Source organism: Centrocercus urophasianus, unplaced genomic scaffold, assembly GCF_019232065.1.
Source record: "Centrocercus urophasianus isolate 14NV4802_14NV808 unplaced genomic scaffold, USGS_Curo_1.0 seq_35, whole genome shotgun sequence".
NCBI classification, from domain to species: domain Eukaryota; kingdom Metazoa; phylum Chordata; class Aves; order Galliformes; family Phasianidae; genus Centrocercus; species Centrocercus urophasianus.
The window spans coordinates 882707-902238 of record NW_024884922.1 but is presented as its reverse complement, the minus strand read 5'-3'; the positions used below and the strand labels follow the sequence as shown (position 1 = coordinate 902238).

At 43.2% G+C, this 19532-nt stretch overlaps 1 protein-coding gene across 1 annotated transcript in view; it reads left to right on the top strand.

The window, feature by feature from the left end:
• UBE2R2 (ubiquitin conjugating enzyme E2 R2) overlaps nucleotides 1–19527 on the top strand; it is a gene marked incomplete at its 3' end in the record, with an annotated part of 49603 nt that extends 30076 nt beyond the window's left edge. The window contains exons 2-4 of the mRNA XM_042831130.1: nucleotides 10786–10872; nucleotides 14954–15051; nucleotides 19440–19527. Of these exons, the coding sequence (XP_042687064.1) occupies nucleotides 10786–10872; nucleotides 14954–15051; nucleotides 19440–19527 (273 nt within the window). The remainder of the gene's footprint in view (nucleotides 1–10785; nucleotides 10873–14953; nucleotides 15052–19439) is intronic.
• Nucleotides 19528–19532: the final 5 nt, after the last annotated feature.

Sequence of the window (19532 nt, the reverse complement as noted above, 5' to 3'; positions counted from 1 at the left end):
TTAGAGCTGTTAGAGAGTCATCACTCATGCAATTGCTCAGGATTCCTCTGGTGATCAGGCAAGGTCCAGCTTTCTCTGTTCATACACTCAGCAAACCTGCATGTTCTCATCTTACACATGCCTCACTGCACAGCTCTGGTTTGACCTTGGGGGCTGCTTGACCTGCAGTAGTCTGCACTGGTTCTTCCTGGCTGTTACTCTTACTAGCTATGGCTTCAAATTTAATATAAATTATTTAAATTAATTAGATATAACTTTAATTTCAAGAATGTTTGTTCATGTACAGAACTCAGCTTTTATCATCCTGTCTCTACTTTAATCAGAGGGGCAAAGGTTACCTTGGTAACTGTGCTGCACTGCAGAGGAATCAACCTGCTTTTCAATCTTTTGCCCGCACTTTCAGGAGGTATTTCAGGAAACTGCACATTCTGGCTTTATCTAGATGTCATGTTAGCCATTTACATAGTAACTTGTTGGAACGCAGGTAGGAGTATATGAATGCTAACTCTCAATTCTGTGTTGTATTTTCTCTCATCTGGCTTGAAAGATGTCTTATTAGTCATCTAATGTACTAGTCACATGTACTAGTGATGGTCAAGAACAACCATTTTATAGATGTTTTTTCTCTAGCCACTTGTAACAAAATTTCAGATGGTCCATGGTTGCTACAACAGGGAGATGACTTAGAGCTGTGCTGCAGAGTTAAGGTCTGTATTACCCTGTGAGCTTCAGATCATCTAAAACCCATGGCAGGGGTGAAAAGAGGTAGAGATGCTTTATGCTTTTTTGACTCACAACTAAGGAAAAGGAAAAAAAAAAAAAGCACCCTGTTACCGTAGAAACAATAGCCTGAGGCATGAGAATGGATATGTATCAGCTAAAGCACTTATTTTAGCTTAAACTTAAACTTGATATCTCTGAATACCCTATGATAATGGAGCTGACAGGCACATTGTTATGCAGTAATGTGGAAAAAACGCTCAAATGCAGACTTCTCAACAGTGAATACCTCACGACTTGATGCTATTTTCTGCAGCCAGCTAGGGGACGCTCAGCAGGGTGGCATTTTGCATGGGTGTGTCAAAGTTTGCTCCTCATACAAAACTAGGGACATTCTTCAGACAGCTGCAACATACAGTTGTATTGGTACAGGATTATAAAGCTGCATGAATCCAAACCTTGTCTCTACTCTAGGAGACAGTGCTGCTGTATTTATCTCTCTGGATTGCAAGTGGTAGAGCCCTAAGCTGTGTTTGCTTCTGCTGCCGAGTGTGATCTGCCTGTGCTTGCGTTCGGCTCAGAACGGAACAGCTCACAGCTGGTAGAGCAGTGGCTGAAAGGTCGGCAGCATGGCTGCCCAGTGCTTAGTTGGCTTCTGCGTGTCAACCAGCCTACGTAAGTTTCTTAGAGACTGCACTTCTTCAGCTGCAGTTCAGTTGCTCGATACCTATGTGTCTTGTTTAAATAAAAGCTGGTACGCGAGCTTGAGAAATCTCTTGAGAAGAGCTGCTGCTGGCCGGATGAGAAACACGAAGTTGTGTAACACTGCAGCACTGTGCTTTGGTTTACACTTGCAATGCTATAAATATTCCTTTACCCTTGCTGCTTATGAAAGAGGTGACTGCATCAAGGCCTGCCCTGAGTTTTTAGCAGAACATGTGATTGGTTTCCCTTGAGGAATGCTTTTCTCTTGCATACAGCCTGGATTGCATATGAAGAGAATCAAGGCAATTAGTCACTGACTGACTCATGAATGGTTAGGCTGCTATTTGTTTGAGAATTCTCTAAAAATAGTTAAACAGGCTGAAGCAAATGGTGTTTATTTGTGAAGCTAGTTTGGACATCATCTTTTTGCTCAACAAATGCAAATTGTATAGCTTACCTCACTGAAAAATAGGAAATAATCTACTGCATTTTAGTGAATGTGCAAACTACTGGAGTGAACAGTGGAACTCACTGGAACTCTGTCACACCTGATACAAAAGGTTGTGAAACTGTTTTGCTGCTGATCATTTGAATTTGTGCAGACTGAACTATGGAAATGACCAGGATAATTCCCAAGTACATCCTAGTGTCTGCTGTTCAACCGTTCCGTATATGCACGGAGTGTATCTACGTAAATCTGCTTACAAGAATTTACTTATCAAATCAGGGAAGTTTGAAATGTGAGATTGAGCAGTATACTGAATATGCTGTAGGCTTATGCAGCTTCTAATGAGATGTTGTGCTGGACCCCGAGGACTGGGCATACACATTTTACTGGAGAGCTTACACACATGCTGCCAGAGATGCCATTAATGCAACACAAACCTTTGAATAAGCAGTTTCAAGTATTCACAAATCTTGATTATTTTTTGAAACAGAGTTAGGATTTTTTTTTTTTTCCTCTCAGAAATGGACACAAGCAGTTTTTAAAACTCTGCTTAGTACCATAAGTATACCAGGTCAGGTATCCAATAGCATACCTTACAGTAGGGCTGCTTTGTGTGTAGCTCCTCCTTTAAAGCAGAGACCCAAGTGGAGATGGAAGCTTTAGATGCAGCATTGCTGGGTATCTTTAGCTCCTTCAGTAAGACCTAGACAGTACAGGGAGACCTCCGTTTCACACACTAGGAGTTATTCTTTCTATTCTGTCCAAACAAGGAAGTCAATATTTTTGTACAGATATAAATAAGAAGTGAGTCAGTTGTTTCTGCTTGAAAAATAGGCCAGCCTCTCTGCAGAGCACTCTCCAAGTGAACCTCACGTTGTGTGATATAGCTTGTGTATAGACTACAGGGAAAATGGAAATCATCAGTCCCAAGGACTCAGCCTCAACATGAGGACTTCAGGGATCATAAAAGTCCTCTCACATCTAGACTGCCAAAATTTGATCTTTCCGTTCATACTGCTCTTAATCAGACCCAATTCTGGAGCAAGACTGAACTAGAAGCGGAATATAGTGATATTTCAGCATGGAAATTCCCAGTAAACCTCAGCTGGCATCTGCTTTTTCGTGTGGGAATATGAAATTCATAGCGAATTATATATATATAATGATAGCTTTATCATTGGCCTATGTGGGTGAAGTTTAGCAGAGCTGTTGGGCCTGTAGCTTGCAGTACAAAAGAGGACCAAGTCATTTGGTTTGTTTTTTTGTCTTATATAGCTGCTGGTAGCTGCCTCTTTTGTGATGAGCTAGCAGACAAATGTGAAAGCCAAGTGGAAAATGGACAGGTTGGAAATTTTTGTCTCTCCATTTCCAATTCAGTAACTCCTGCTGGTTGCTACCTCTCTTGCAGCCTAGGGCATGGTGCTGAGGCAGGAAAAACCTCTGCATCAGAGCAAGGTTTGAACCTCAGGCAGCTGGCAGTGGGCACTGGCTGGTGAGGCCGTGCTCAGCATTGTGATGGGATATGAAGCATCCCCAGAAGTATGCAGGTGGCCTGATGCCAAGGGCAGTTGTTACTCAGTTTTCAGCTTGTTCCAATCTCTCTGTCTGCAGTAAACTTTCCAAAACACAAGTGCTTGCAGCTGCCCTGTCTTCAGCTGGATGCTCCTAGCCTGAGAGCACTGACAAGGAGCATTTTTAACAGGAGCCGAAGTGGCTGTCTCAATTAGCTGGACAATATTATGGAATATCCCTGCAGTAAAACTCACTGCAGGAAGGAAATGTATTCTCTTAACTGCTAAAGTGCTCGTGATCCTCAGTGCAGCTGACTTGTGCAGGCTAACTCAATCTCTCAATGAGCACCAGCTGTCATGGACAGTTTTTACAGTAAGGCTGAAATCTCCAGACTGAATTTTTAGGATATCAAACAGCAACTATATTTAAAAAACAAAACAAAACCCCTTCTGTTTCTTTTGAGTAATGTTAGAAGAAAAAGGTCTGTTTTCCAGGCACTGCTTGTTCTGACTGACTTTATGGTTTTATTTACTCAGATCCCTTGAGATGCTCCAGACAGCAGAGTGTGAATGTATGAGATCACGGGAGCCTGGATGCAGTCCAACCGAACAGGGCTGCAGCATGCTGCCCAGTCCAGAACCATTCAGTTCAGCCACGGGTTCATGTCGATTGTTAGTCCTGTGATTTCAGATCGAAGAAGCTACAAACTAACATGGGATTCAAAACCCTTACTGTAAAGGTGTAATTATTCTATGATGGTCATATTGCAGACTTGCTGCTTTGGTGTAGGTTGTGTGACTTAGCTGTCCCAGCTTTTTTAAAAAGAAGTTTTGCTAAAAAGAAATCTGTTCTATGCTTGAGTAGCCTTCCCTTGAAAATGTTTGGTATTGCCTCAGGTAGTTGCATATAGAGATATGTAAGATATGACTTAGTTGAAGCAAGAATGGACTCCTCTGCCTGTCAAAACAGTCTCTGATTTTGTAAGTTAACCTCACTTTTTGAGTCATCTTTGGCCTTCCCATTTGTTGCTCTATTTCTTTTTTTTTTTTTTTTTTTTTTTTTTTTTTTTTTTTTACTTTTTTGAACTTAGTGTGTTTTTTGACTTCTAGTTCACTTCACATTCAAGTCTTCATGATTTAAATTCCCTATGAAACAGATCAGGTAATACAGAATATAAAGCATTTAATACTGTTCATACGGTCATTGAGCAACAAGGGACTTTTCTGAACTTGAAAGGCTTGATTCTCCCGACCTTCTAACTTGGACTAGAATCACAGAGTCATAAAATGGTTTGAGTTGGAAGGGACCTCTAATATCATATAATAATCATATAATAATTCCAACACCCTGCTATGGGCAGGGACACCTCCTTCTGAACCAGGTTGCCTAAAGCCCCATCCAGCCTGGCCCTTGAGTGCTTCCAGGGACAGCACATCCACAGCCTTGCTGAGCAACTTGTTTCAGTTTCACCACCCACTCTGTAAAGAATTTCTTCCTAATACCTAGTCTGAATCTACCCTTTTACAGGTTAAAACAATTTCTCCTCGTCGTGTCACTACACACCTTATTAAAAGCCCTTCCCCGGCTTTCTTGTAGGCCCTTCATGTACTGGAAGGCTGCTGTAAGGTCCACCCAGAGTCTTCTCTTATCCAGGCTGAATAGCACCAGCTCTATCAGCTTATCCTCATAAGTGAGATCCATGTAGATGGCTTCAATTGCTCTTCCTTTATCCACTGATGCTGTAGCTCCATCATAAAAGGCCACCAAGTTTGTCATGCACGAGTTGCTCTTGGTGAAGCCATGTTGGTTACCACTGATCATCTCATCTTTATTTCCGATGTGCTTTAGTAGAGCCTTCAGGAGGATCTGCTCTATCATCTTGCCAGGCACAGAGGGAAGACTGACTGGCCTGTAGTTGTCTGGATCTTCTTTTTTCCTTCTCAGAAATGGAGGCTAATATTCTCCTTTTCCAATCAGTGGGAACTTCACCAGGCTGCCATGACCTTTCAAATACAATGGACAGTGGTTTGGCAATTTCATCTGCCAGTTCCCTCAGAACCTGTGGATGGATCTCAGTGAGTCCCATGGACTCCTGCATCTTCAGGTTCTTTAGATGGTGGAGATGTGGTCCTACTATCCTAAAAGCACAATCAATGTCAATATGATGATCTGGTGCTGCTGGAAAGTAATGCCAGAATGCACAGAATCACTGAATTGCAAGGCTTGGAAGGGGTGTAAAGAGATCAAGTACAACCTCCATGCTAAAGCAGGTTTCCTGCAATAGATGATACAGGCGTCCAGACAGGTCTTGAATATTTCCATTGAAGGAGTCTCCACAACCTCTCGTGTTCCTGTGCTCTGTCACTCTTACCATAAAGTTCTTAAGCATGTTATTACAGAACTTCCTATGTTCAAGTTTTATGCCATTGCTCCTTGTCCTATCACTATATACTGCCAAGAAGAGCCTGGCCTCACCCATTTGCCTCTCTCCTCCCTGTAGATGTTTATAAGCATTTACCAGATCCCCTTTCTGTCTTCTTTTCCCTGAACAGACCCAGGACACAGACCAGGTTACTCACTAGGGTTGTCTCCCGTTCTACTAGAATAAAGTGCTTGGGTCCTAGGTCATAATATGTGGAGCTGAAATAGCAACATTGTTCTTGCATTCCTTGTTACCTTTTTCAGTAATTGACCTTTACTGGAAAAAGTTATTAAATTAATATTGAGCCATTACAGTATGCCTAGCCTTAGTGCTGCTTTTCTGGTTCTGAAGCTGAAGGACATCAGGGTGCTTTAAACCTCACTGGTGTGCAGAACAGGCTGCTGACCTCCGCTAAATGTGTTTTCCAGCACACAGTGTTTAATACTGCATGCCATAATCCAGGCTTAATGTGGAAGAGGAAAATCCACTAGATGAATTGTATAAATGCTGGATGTGCTGCAAGCAATAAAGGGCATTTTGTGGGATTACATATTAACACTAAACCCCGTGGTGGTCTTGTAGTTCCTGCTTTTGTTGGTTCTCTCTGTGCTAAATGCATGGTGCAGGTAGCACTGTGTTGGCAGGAGATGCACAAAATCTTTTAAAAATTCAAATGCTTCCTTTGTATCTCATCTACAGTTTTCTGAAGATGTTCAGTTTAACTTATGTGGCGTTTTCGTAGGGCTTGTGTTGAGCTGATGATGTTACAAAAGAGAAATTACTTTAACTGGCATTGTCAGAAACGTCAAAAAGCTGCAGTTTCCATTGGCCACAGTTAAAAGCTTCTGGCTTTCCCGATATCACCAAATCAGGTCAGTTGTTGTGATGCTGGTGGCTTTCCAGGAAATGGGTACTCCCCCAGCTTTCCCCCCCCCCCCTTGCCTTTCTGCAGAGGACAAATAGGATGGATTCACTGTTCCTGCCTTCACTGCCTGAAAATATAGCATAGGTTTTCTCAGCATGAGAAGTAAATGAAAACACTGTCAGACAACAAAGTGTCATAGACAGCTGGGCTGGAATAAATTCTGGATTTCTAAACAGCTAAGTTAGGAGTGAGTCCTACTTCTGTCAGTGTTCCCCACCAAGAGGGTGATGGGATTAATATGTAAGTGTTGATTCAGTTATGTGGCAAGACCTCTGGAAACTCAAAGTCACTGCACTAGTTATTCATAGTGACTGAATCAGGGCTTCAGCAGCTGGTAAAAACACTGGATTTGCATTTTCAGTCTGATGACTTGGATATCTAGTAGGATTTTATTTTTCCTACATACGTAGATTTCACTATGGCTGTGCCTTACCAAGTATGGAGTCTGAAGAAAACTTAAATCTGAAGTGTGATCACCACTGACAATGCCAATGAGTAAGACAGTAAAATAGGAAACAGCAGAAGTGAGGATGCTGCCAACAATAATCTTGAAATGCTTTGTGGTGTGATTTGGAGGTTGAAGCTCTTGTGCAGTAGCAGTAGATGCCTGCTGAACTCTGAATCTTCTGCTAGTCTGGTCTGTGAGTCTATGCATTTCTTTCTAGGGTCTGTAAGTATGACAAGTTATAAATTGGGGAAGGAGGAATGGATGAGTGACTCTGTTTCTGTCAGGTGCTTTCTGTGGTGTCAAGGAGCCAGGGTGAGAAGGCAGCTGAAATCAAGATGCTGAAATGGGATTATGTCTGTAGGAGTCAAACACACGGTAAATGCGGTAGTGGCTGGAAACTTTTGGGGGTGCCTGTGGACAGAGATGAGTTAAATCTCGAGTACTAGGTTCATTTGTCTGGATGCAGGCAGGCTGACAAAGAGCTCCCTTGCAGCTCTGCCGCTTTCAGTATGTAGCAGTCCTGGCTGAGCTTGCTGGGAACAGGAAGCAGTTTTGAGAGCTCAGCTTGAAACTTTAAGAAGAAACCTCATGAGCTATTGCTTAGTTTCATAAATAAAGTTATTGCTTAATTCAGTCTCTTTTTTTTTTTTTTTTTTTTTCCCTCTTAATACACTTAGAATTGGGCTTGCAGTGGAAAAAAAATGACTTGTAATTGTGGCTGTTCCTTTATCTTTGCAAGCAGTCTTGCAGTTTGTCTTGGAAATTCTTGGCAAGCTTAGCCCATCAGAAAATCAAATAGCATTTGGTGAGTATAGAGTGGTGTTACGTAATTTTATGGGATTTTCTGTTACAGAAAAGATGCAGAGTAATTCTCTGGGATTTGTTTGTTATGCTCTGGAAAAACAGCTGTTTTGTTTTTCATCTTCTGAATGATCTCAGCATGGGGACCTGAAAGTGGCACTTAGTAGGAAAAAATCCCTGCTTGTAGTGTGGAGTTTCCTACTCCAGTGGCTTGTAGCTCTGAAATTGAGCTTTGTACAGAGGCTTCATTTTCTTTGTGTTTCAGTACTGTTTCTTAATGTGCCAAACACAGGTTAGCTAGATACATCCCACAGAGTTGTCCTGTCATTTCTCTAAACAGGGTTGATTACAGGCGAGCTGGTGTCTCAGCTGCCTCTGCAGAAAGGTAGAAGTTTTCTGGAGCATTTTTTGGAGCTTGAGGCATTCTTCCCATAGTAAAACATCAGCTTTCATTAATTCCATGACGATTGCTATGCAGGCAGTCCAATAGCCCTCCTCTATTGCAGAGGTGTGACTGCAGAACAGGGTTTAGAAACTAGAAGCTGTCTTCCAGTGTCTAAAAGCATGATTCTGCCATGCACAGAGACCATAAATGCTGCTTTGACTTGGCTTTTTCAGTAGTCTTCCTGAGGTGAAACTCTCAGGTTTAGATGACGTGAGAGCAGAGAGTCTGTACTGGCTGGAATGAGGTCTTCTTCCTTAGCACCCAGCCATGTATGTGGGTTGTGAACATGACAAGGCTGTCATGCTACCAGTGAGGTCTTTTTTCAGTCAGTTAGGTACTATACCTGTATGTAAGACCATACAGCTCCTGCCAAGAGTTCTTCTAGCTAGCTCCATCCTGAGCTTTGTAGTCTCTTGTGTTTTTAATTTCAGACCTTGGGCTGTTTCATGTCTTAGATCTCACGAAACTGCATGTAAGCACAGGAGTGGGCATGGGAAAGCCCCAGCGGTCTGGAGAAGTCTGCAAGCACTTGAGCTGAACTAAACCTGCCCTGTCCTTTGTAAATCTTTGCTCCGCTCCATTGCTGGGCAGCGCATTCCAGCTGCCTTGCTGCAGCACTTGATTGCTTCTACAGTGATAACAGGCACTTGCCTGCTCTTCTTGGAGCAGTGCCATCCACGTAACTGACCTTAAACTGTGGGCTAGGATTGTTTAAGGAGACGTGAATCATTTGACTGTGGATATGTCAGGGCAAATTCTTGTGGTGTAAGGGCTTGATACTGCTGTGCATCCAGCAGCATGAGAAGAGTGCAGCATGTTAGCTGTGTGAGCCACTGAACTTTTATCAGCAAGTTCTGCTCTTGCTACCTGGCACTTTGGCTTAATAAAATTTGGCTTACAGTGCACAAGCATATGCCAGTCTGTGAGTAAAACTGCATTCAGCTACTTAGGTAGAGTCATAAAATCTTTTGAGTTGGGAGAGACCCTTAAAGACCATCTGTTCCAGTTCCTCTCAGTGAGTGGGGACACCCACAGCTCTGTCAGGTGCTCAGAGCCCCTCCAGCCTGACCCCTCAAAATCAATTCTGTAAATGTTTCTGGAACTTTGTTTAAAAGAAATAATCAATAAAACTTCCCATAATCTGTCCTAAGAACAAGATCAGCAACTGTTTCTGGGGTAGGTGGCTAAGAACTGAATCATTGAATCATAGAATCATTGAGGTTGGAAAAGACCATTCAGATCATCTAGTCCAGCCATCAACCCATCCCGACCATGCTCATTGACCACGTCCATCAGTGACACATCTCTGTGTCATCACCCACCCTGGGCAGTCTGTGCCAGTGCCTCCACACTTCTTGTGAGAATAACTTTTTCCCAATACCCAACCTGAAGTGGCAGGACTTGAGCAGAGTTTCAAGCTTGTTCCATGTGTGACTTGCTGGGGGTTTATTTCTCGTGTTCCCAATCACAGCTATGGGGCAGAGGATGGGGAGTGCTACTCTGGAGATCCCATCTGAGGCTGGTGGAGGGACTCCAGGCAGGTTGAACTGTGCCAGGAGATGGTTTTGGGCTTTGCTGTGCAGAACTATTCCGTACTGGTTGACTTTTTTGGCTGTTCTGAATGACAGGATGACGTAGAAGATAATATCCAGTGCTGGGATCTTTGCAGCCTCTGCACAACAGACTCAGCTCTGAGTCTTGTTCTACAAGTGTCTGCTGACAGCATGGGTATTGGGTGGCAATGTTTGCTGTCCTAGCCCATCAGTATTTGGTTCGTTGGTTTGCACAGATTTATTAGACACAAAAAGAGTATTCAGGCATGTTTGCTATGGCAAGAAGTACAGTGTTAGGAACCTAAGCAGATGGATCAATCCCTTTTATATAAGAAAAGCAAAACCCCTTGGGTCTCAACTAAGAAGTGTTTAAATCTCTTTTCCACACAAAAAGATTAGTTTAAAAGTTTTGCATTGGCACATGTGAAACAGCTATTCTCACTACAGCACATGCTGTTAGCTTGCTTCTGAACCCAGCAAGAAGCAGTGATATCTTGAGTTCTGTCTTTTCGCATCTGTTTTACCCTACTGAACAACAGCTGTTGGATAGTGCTGCTTGAATTTGGACATGGCATATAACCTTTTAGTTTATTTTTAGAGCTGATCTTGAGCTGTTAGAGCCCAGGTGTAAATTTTTTTTTCCTTTTTTTAATTACTGTTCTGTTTTGACTGAAACTGTAGAGTTGTATTGCAGGTCCACGTAGGCACTGGTATATAAAATGAAGATGTTCTGCAGCCCTGATGGAAATTGTAGTAGTAGCTTGTTATCTCCTTTTGTCCTAACTAAGGTATTTTGCTTTTTCCAGGCTCACATTAAATTCCCTATTGACTATCCGTATTCACCACCTACCTTCAGATTCCTGACCAAAATGTGGCACCCCAACATTTATGAGGTAAAAGTTCATTTGTTTGTTTTTTTAAATAAGTTTTTTGCAGGCATGTAGGAAGGTTTTCTAATTTTCAAATGTGTATTGTTGGTACTCAATGTCTCTGGCCGTAACTGAAGCAGTTAGCAGTTTATGTTAAATGCCAGATTCATGGTTGAACAGTTAATTCTAAAACCTGTATGAAATGCTGTTCTTGTAGGCAAGGATGGAGCCTTTATTATACCAGCAAGCACAGCTGGCAGCCTCAGGTGAAGCACTGTGTGAACGCCAGCAGTTTCAAGGGGTTCTTGGATAAAGGTGTCTTACCCTGCTGTGGTACATAAGAAACTAGTGGTTGTTGATGTGCTTTTCATTATCATTTTCAGCACATCCCACAGAACTGTGTAAAACAACAATATCAAACAAATACAAAAAAACATGAAAAAAGGGAAAAGTCTTCTGCAGCAACCAGCCTACAAGTGAAGGGGTTTGGTGCACTCTGACTGCAAGAGAACTGGAGCTGAGTTGGAGTCCAGAAGTCTTGTGCAGCCTGGTCGCCAATTTGAAGCAGCCCTTAGATCAGTTTGTGCACTGATCACACCCAAAAGATAATACTATGGGTTGATGAATCCATAACTGGATATTGGTACAACTAATAGGAAGTGAAATATTCTTATGTAAGTGCTCTTTGGCAAGCAGCACTCCCTAGCTTGAAAGCATTGTCTTGGAGCAACTTAAAGTGATTATTGCAATTGGTTCAAAACCAACCAGTTTCAGAAAGCCATATTTGAAAGTTGAAGACCTGTTGTAGATAGGTGTAGATGAAAACAAGCTTTTAGAGGCCAGTCAAATTCCTGCTGAACTTCTGAATATTTTAACCAAATGTCAGCCTTCTAGGACTGCTACCAGAATGCTTTTCAAGATGCTAAAGGCCTTTCAAAAATGCTCTTGTCACCTTGTCTTCCTGAAAGAGATTGTGCAGGCTTCCTATGGGTCCAAACAGGAATGTCATTTCTCTTCCTCACTGCGAGCTTCATTTGATGTCTTGGGCTTCGAAGGCCCTTTGCTAACAAGTCACTGCTGCTGGATATCCTAGATGAGTGCTCTCCAAATGTCACACTGAACTTCACTTATCTTTTAGTCATAAATAGCCAAAAGCTTAACCAAACTTCAGTACAAAACAGGATTGTAATTAGCTCTAATTACTGGATGCACAGGAGGACTATTCCTTTGTTAGGCACAGGGTCTTCCAAAAATCAGTCATCTAACAGTTTGCTGTCTTCAGTTTTGGACTTGACACCAAATCTAACATGTAGCCAAGGATAGCATTTCTTTTTAAGGATCATTTTCAGTAGCATGGGAATTTGATCTATAAATAAAGAAAAAAAAAAACAGCAACAAAAGTCTTGACACCTGCAGATTATTGCAGAAGTGTAGCATAGATGTTTCTGAATCCAGACATTCTCATGCAGGAGGTGAGTGGGAAATGGTTACCAAAGTGGTATATACAAAATGAGTCTTGGAAAGGACCTCTCCCAGTGCCAGTGGGAAAGATGAAAAATTGGCTCTAGAAACAGCTGAAGGTAGGAGGAGAAACTAACCCAAAACCTGATGGGTGTTCTTTGGGGTTACTCTTCAAATACTCCAGCACTCATCTTTGTTCTTTGTGTTCGTAGTGATATTTCTTGGAGCTGAGGGAATCTGAAACAGCTTGCAGGCTGTTTTGGAAACAACATATAAGCACTGAAGATGAGGCACTGGGATAACTCCAAATGAAACTGAGAATAAATCAGCGAAGGGCTTGAGGTTTGTCAGGAGGGAAAAAAACATCTTTCAGTGTAGTGGAGATGAAAGAAAGTAACAGTTTGCAGAATCTGCTGGTGAGACCAGATGGAGAGGTTGAGGCTGACGTTCCAGTTCTGAGCAAACACTTCAGTAACTTATGCATTTTCCTCATCCCACTTGCTCGGTCATCTAGTTTAGCTTTAGATTTTTATTTTTGAGGTAACACAACCTTCTCATTCCATCATAATAGATGTATGGGTTCTTCCTTCTTCTGGTTGATAGAAACAAGGAAAGTGATATATTTATCTTTCGAAAATGTATATAGGATGACTACACTGTCTACCTGACCACACTGATCCCTAAATGCTTGTGCTGACTTCATCAGGTCTCACCATACTTCGGCTTCTTCAGATTCAACCTTGCCCTGTTTGTGGTCTCAAACATGTAACACTAACTATAGCAAAAGGGAAAAATCCTAGCTTCCCTCTTCACGTTCATACTAAAATATTTGTTGGCCCAGATATTGCTTAACCTATGCTATGAAATGCTAGGAAAGACTTCCCACAAGTGCTGCAGCTCTTTCTCGTGGTCAGCAACACTTTTTCCAGGTCAACATCATTAAATTTTCCTGGGAAATGTTTAAAGGAGAACCTGTGTAAACAAGAGGGAATTTGGAAGAAAGCCAGAGAGAATATAAACATTGAGTAAGGTTAATTTCACTTTAAAATGATAATAAAAATATTTATAGGTTGCACAAGTCTTTTGAGATCCAGAAAGAGAAACTGCCTTGTTATGGCAAACTGTACCAGCACATAAACGTGTGCTTGGGTATTCAGCAGCTCCAGGTGCTACTTTGCTTTTTGTAGTTATGTTCTTGATGAAAAGATGCTTCAAAATGATGACAGCTTGCTGAATTAGTACAGCTGGCAGGTTCAGTGAGTAGCTGAATTCTGGATACCGATCACAGGCCTGCAGTGTTGAAGTAGGATCTAATTTCCCTATAGAACAAATGTCATTCTTTCAGCTTACTATGAGGAACATTTGGGGAGGCTCTTCAGGTGAGCTGCTGCTATCTGCAGCCATGATCACTGGCTGGAGCTCAAAGGCACAGATGCTATCACTGTGAGCAGTGCTGCTTTGTGCTCCAGCTCCTGTGGGCAAAATAGTGCTGGAGAGTTCTCAGGATGCAGCCAAGACAAAGCACTTGGGGAACTGCCCTACCAGTTTTCAGTCTTGGACCGAGCTCATCTGCAGTTTCTCTTCTTGGTATGATGAACCCATTAGGTCAGGGTGACAAGGGGACAGCATGAACTCTTCCTGTCAGCCTGGGCTGTGCCACCTGAGGATGCCTCTAAGAGCTTGTAAGTAGTTCTTGTAGCTGGCTGCAAGAGGAAATAAGCAGAGCTTGGAGGCAATGTCTTGGCTGGACATGAACCCATCTGTAGCTTCTCTTCAGCCTGCACAAAGACGCTTGGTGTCAGCTTTGCTGGGAAACATCAGCTGTGATGGATATTGCTACAGTACTCCTATGAAGTAATCATGTCAGGGTACTGTTGCAAACAGAGGATTGGTTTTACAGGCTTCTTAAAGTATTTATAAATTGTAGGCATTATGAAACTTTAAATCTTTATTCGGGCTATGGCACTGGTGAATTAAACACAGGTTGACGATTACGTGCCTGTATGGCTTCCATATGCTGCCAAAATATTCTTCCTCTTGCATGCTGGAAGGGATTTTCTGTGGAACCTTCAGAGAGCATCTCCTGCTTTTTCACCTGATATTTCAAATGGCTCTGCCACCAGGGAGTAGTGTAAGCCTGCCTTGCACCATCTGCTCAACTTGCATACATCCCATGAGAAGCATTGTTGTGATACCTGAACTAGGATAGAGCATGGAATCCTTGGATTTAAAGATTCCTGTTGCTAACTCAGTCATCACGGGGGGAAAAAAGAGATGGGGACGTGGGGTCTCGTGACCCCACAAATAGAAAGTTCATTTCTATTACTATGGTATTATATGCTATCTAGAGACTAATATAGTTTTATTAGCTACTGTTCTTCTTGCTTTGCTGCATTCTTTTAAAATTCTTGGCCTGAGATTGTTTTGTACCAATCTGCAGTCAAGCTGTAAACAAGGAAAGCTTTGAACATGTTAACACAGTAGACCCAGGAAGAACTCAGAACCGTTTGCAGTTTCTGCATGGTTTTTACTGTAATTTGGGATGTTCATATCAACAAGATTTCTGTTCACGTATAGCCAGAGATTGAATTGAGTCTTCAGACCATTAGCCAGGCTATTCACAACTTTCATTTCTGTCTTTCAGAATGGAGATGTATGTATTTCAATTCTTCACCCACCAGTAGATGATCCACAAAGTGGAGAGCTGCCATCTGAGAGGTGGAACCCTACCCAAAACGTCAGGTAACAGTGGGAAGCAGTGATGCACAAAGCTGACCTCGATGTCCTGTCATCTGTCTCCTTAACTAAAGCCTCTGTTGGGAACAAGCTTGGAAGGGAATGTGAGGCTTAAGGGGGTGTTTTCAGGGCTTGAGCCAGGTAGGATCCAGACTTAGCAAGCAGTCTGAAAATACTAAAGACTGTGAATCTTGCTGCCATGTTAACAATGTAGAGCCGTCTGTACTCTTCACAGGTTTTCGCATTCTTAAAGCAGACACTTCCAAACCCTTCTAAGGTATCTAAGGCATCAGTCATGGAAAAGGGCATTGTGTTGTATTCAGGCTTGACAGAAATAACTTTGTGCAAAAGACTGATGGCGTACCTTCTAGTACAGGCCCGTATCTTTGTCCTGTCCACTGCGGTGTCCTGAGCAGTTAGCTAAGTGTTTCTCTAGGTACCAAAAAGAAAGGATCATTAAGCACCAGAGGCATTCAAGGCTAACACACCCATTTTTTAAAACATAGCTGGGTTTCGTTGTAACCTTAAGACGCTGCCAATAAAGAACTGACAAAGCAAATATCAAATAACAAACCACTGACCTGTGAAGCAATTGTGATGTAGTGGAAAATCCTTGAACTCAGGTACTTCTGTTTCAACTATTTGACATGATTCATTATCCAAATAAGGTGGAAATAATTGCCCCTAATTTTTCCCATATCATATGGGAATTACAGTTGTTTTCAGAATGATTTATTAAATGTTGGTTCTTTAAATCTCATTTTAATTGGTAGATCCAGCCAAAGCATCTCAGTCCCTGTGAGGGAATGCAGCAGTTTGAAAAGGGTTTTCTGAGAGCTCTGCTTTTATGTGACTTACCTTCATTAAATTAATTTGAAAAGAGCCTTTGTCAAAGCAAAGATCTAGCAAGGAGGGTTTATTGGATTCTTGATCCTTGGAATGGGTTTGTAACATGCACTGCAGAGTGCTGAACTAGACCTGATGTGGCAGGAAACTGGGAAATGTTAACAGTCAGCAAATTATGACAACTGATGTTCCCTCCTGGAGCACACTGCTTCAGGGTTAAAAAGGCTCAAGCAAAATGGTGCATTTTAGCTGTGTGAAGTTGTGAAGGTCAAGGCAAATGTTATCCAATCCATCTAAAGTGAAAGTCAGTATGAAGCAGTCTCTCAGAAGTTCCATCTCAGTTTTGTTTCTAATTTTCTTGGAAATAGCTTTTGAACTACGTGTTCTGAGCTGCATTCGGTTGTATGCGCACATGGCTGTTGAACTGTCCATATGTTTGATGTGATTATCTCCTCCAGTTATGGTGACTAGATGACAAGCCTCAATTCATAGCTAAGAAACAGAATAAGGCATTCATTATTTAGGTCATTTTGACTATTTCATCCTATGCAACACAAAACTTAACCTTTCTAGTTCTGACTGCTGCTTTTTCTTATTGTGATGCAATTTTCAGTGCTTATTCTACCAGAACACATTGACTTAAGGAAAAAAACATTCTTTCTGAGAAGAAAACATTCCTCAAGTGCATCAGCAAGTGGGAACAAAATTTGTCCTTAGCTGTTACCCCTCTGCCAGCGTCACCCACTGGGCTAAGTGCTGCATACAGACCTTCCTACTGGGGTCCCATCTGGCTCCGCAAGCCTCTGGAGTCTGTCAGATCAGAGGCAGCAGGACTGAAGGTGCATGAGGGGAGCACGTTTGTGTGTAGTGAGCTGTGTGCACAGGCCAGGGCCTCTCTTCATTTTCTAAGTCCTGCTGAGTATCGGCAGCTTACTACCATGCTTGAAGTGTCTACAGTGGGAGGATATGTCTGCTCTGAACATGAGCCGACAGTGTGCCCAGGTGGCCAAGAAGGCCAATGGCATCCTGGCTTGCATCAGAAACAGTGTTGCAAGCAGGAGCAGAGAGGTGATTGTTCCCCTATATTCAGCACTGGTGAGGCCGCACCTCGAGTACTGTGTCCAGTTTTGGGCCCCTCACTGCAAGAAAGACACTGAGGCCCTGGAACGTGTTCAAAGGAGGGCAACAAAGCTGGTGAGGGGTCTGGAACACAGGCCATATGAGGAGAGGCTGAAGGAGCTGGGAATGTTCAGCCTGGAGAAGAGGAGGCTCAGGGGAGACCTCACTGCTCTCCATAACTTCCTGAAGGGAGGTTGTAGTGAGCTGGGGGTCGGCCTCTTCTCTCGTGTCATTAGTGATAGGGCCAGAGGGAATGGTTTCAAGCTACGGCAGGGGAGATTCAGGCTGGACATGAGGAAGTATTACTTTTCAGAAAGGGTGGTCAGCACTGGAATGGATGCCCAGGGAGGTGGAGGAGTCACCGAGCCTGGGGGTGTTCAAGGAAAGGCTGGATGTTGTGTTGAGGGACATGGTTTAGTGGGAGCTATTGGGAATAGGTGAACGGTTGGACTGGATGATCTTTTAGGTCTTCTCCAACCTTGGTGATTCTATGATTCTATATCATTCTTAACTTTGGGAGCACCTGTGCTCCCACCTCTAAAGGTGTCAGGCATAATTGTGTTTTAAGCACGATAAATACACACTTTCCTATCACTCACAGCTGTATGAGTCAGCTGTAAGTAAATGCAGCAGAGGTCTGGCAAGATGTAAAGGAATGCAGCTGTGACCTGTGTGGCAGATAGTGCTGCTCCTTCTTGTGCATAATGGGCCGTAACGCTGAGGAAGCGGTGGCAGGACTTGGGAGCAGAGGATCCTTGATCGTATTAGTTGCCCTTCTCAGTATCTCCCCTGAGTCCACTGTGCCCTTTGAGGTGTCCAGCCCGTGATATTTGTCATCAGTGTGTGCACTCAGTGCGGTGCTCAAGGTGCTGGTACTCCCATGTCTTGTGAAGACAGGTGATGTCCTGCCTTGCTGTTCTTTGCTTTCTGAGGATGCTAATTCCTATTGGCTTTTTCAGCTGCCTTAGTGCTCACTGAGCTGACAGAAGCCATCCAGACCTAACATGACTCAGTAAAGCCAAAGCCAAGACTTTTTACTGGAAATAAGAATATGCTGTACTTAGCTCTGACAAAGTGACTGAATCCAGGTGCTAACTCCTCTCCTACCTGTGCCTTCTCCAGACTGTGCTTGCTCTGCAGTAAAACCATTGCTGGAGCTGACCTGGCTTCACAGCCTGCCTGCTAGGAATCAAAGGCTTTTAGATGTATCCTTGAGATGAAGTGGAAGATTTGTCTGCCCATCATTCCAGCCTGGCAAAACAGTTTTTTCCAGAGCTGTCATTCCCTTCCTACTGAATTATATCTTTTGGAAAACAATCTGCAGAAGACTCCTGGTAGCTGTGCTTAGCAGTCTGGCCAGACGTATTTAGTTTCAGAACTTTCAAGAAGCAGAACATCCAAATGACCGAGCATTTCCTGGAATTGTATCCCAGTTACAATCTGCTAGATGTGCTCAGCATGCAATGCTCTGAGTGCACCTCTAAATTACTGTGAGCACAGTGGGAACTGAGTCTCCTTCATCTAATTCTGCAGAGCAATTGCTGTGTTCTGCTACATTTCAAGACATATTACTTGTCTCTGTTCTTTCTTCTGTTCAGGTGGCATTGGGGCTGCTGCAGAGGGTCATGGGCAATGCGGGGGCTGGGTGAGAGGTGGTGCTTGCAGAACAGTGTGCCCAGTTAGCTCTGTGCTGTGGACAGAAATCCAGGAGCATCGCTGAGGTTATGCAAGTGGCTCATGCTGGTGTTGCTGAGATGTTGCAGCTGAATCCAGCTGAGTGCTTGGTGGTTTGCCCAGGTGTTAAAAAAAAAGACAAAGCAAAAACGATCTGCATTGCCTTCCTGCTGCTGTGCTTGTTGCCACGGCAGCTCTGGAGCTGCATATGTGGAGGAGAGGTGATGCCTGGCTCCAGCCGCTGAGCAGGGCAGGGCGGCCTGGCTGCCGGGCTTTTGGTCACAGCAGGATGGGAAGAGAGCCCGGCATTTGCTGGTAAGCTGAATGTCACCAGGAGCAGGCTCCAACCCTGCACCATCCACAGGCAGTGTGGATGAGATGAAATCTGGCCTGATCTGATCTCTGCCGGCCACCCCCATCACAGACACGTGAACAGATGGGCCAGGTGCCAGAGCATGCTTAGCTTTGTGCTCTCTCTCCACACTTGTTCTCTTCTAGCTAGAATATGAGCTCTTAGATCAGGTGGTGAAGGAAAGGCCTTGGCAGTTCAGCCTGGGGGAACCCTTGGGCATGGCAGCTCAAGTCCATAAGTACCTGCTTTCCCTTCAGCTGTTGTTCACTTATCCTCAGGTTAAGTTTTGACTTCAAACAACACATTTTGATGCTTTTCTGATGCATCACCTAAAGAAGTTACCAGCATCCAGAATCCATGAATGCTTTTGCTCTGACTCTGCTGTTATGGTTGCCTTTTTCAGGACTATATTACTGAGTGTAATCTCTTTGCTTAATGAGCCCAACACATTCTCTCCTGCCAATGTGGATGCATCAGTCATGTTCAGAAAATGGAG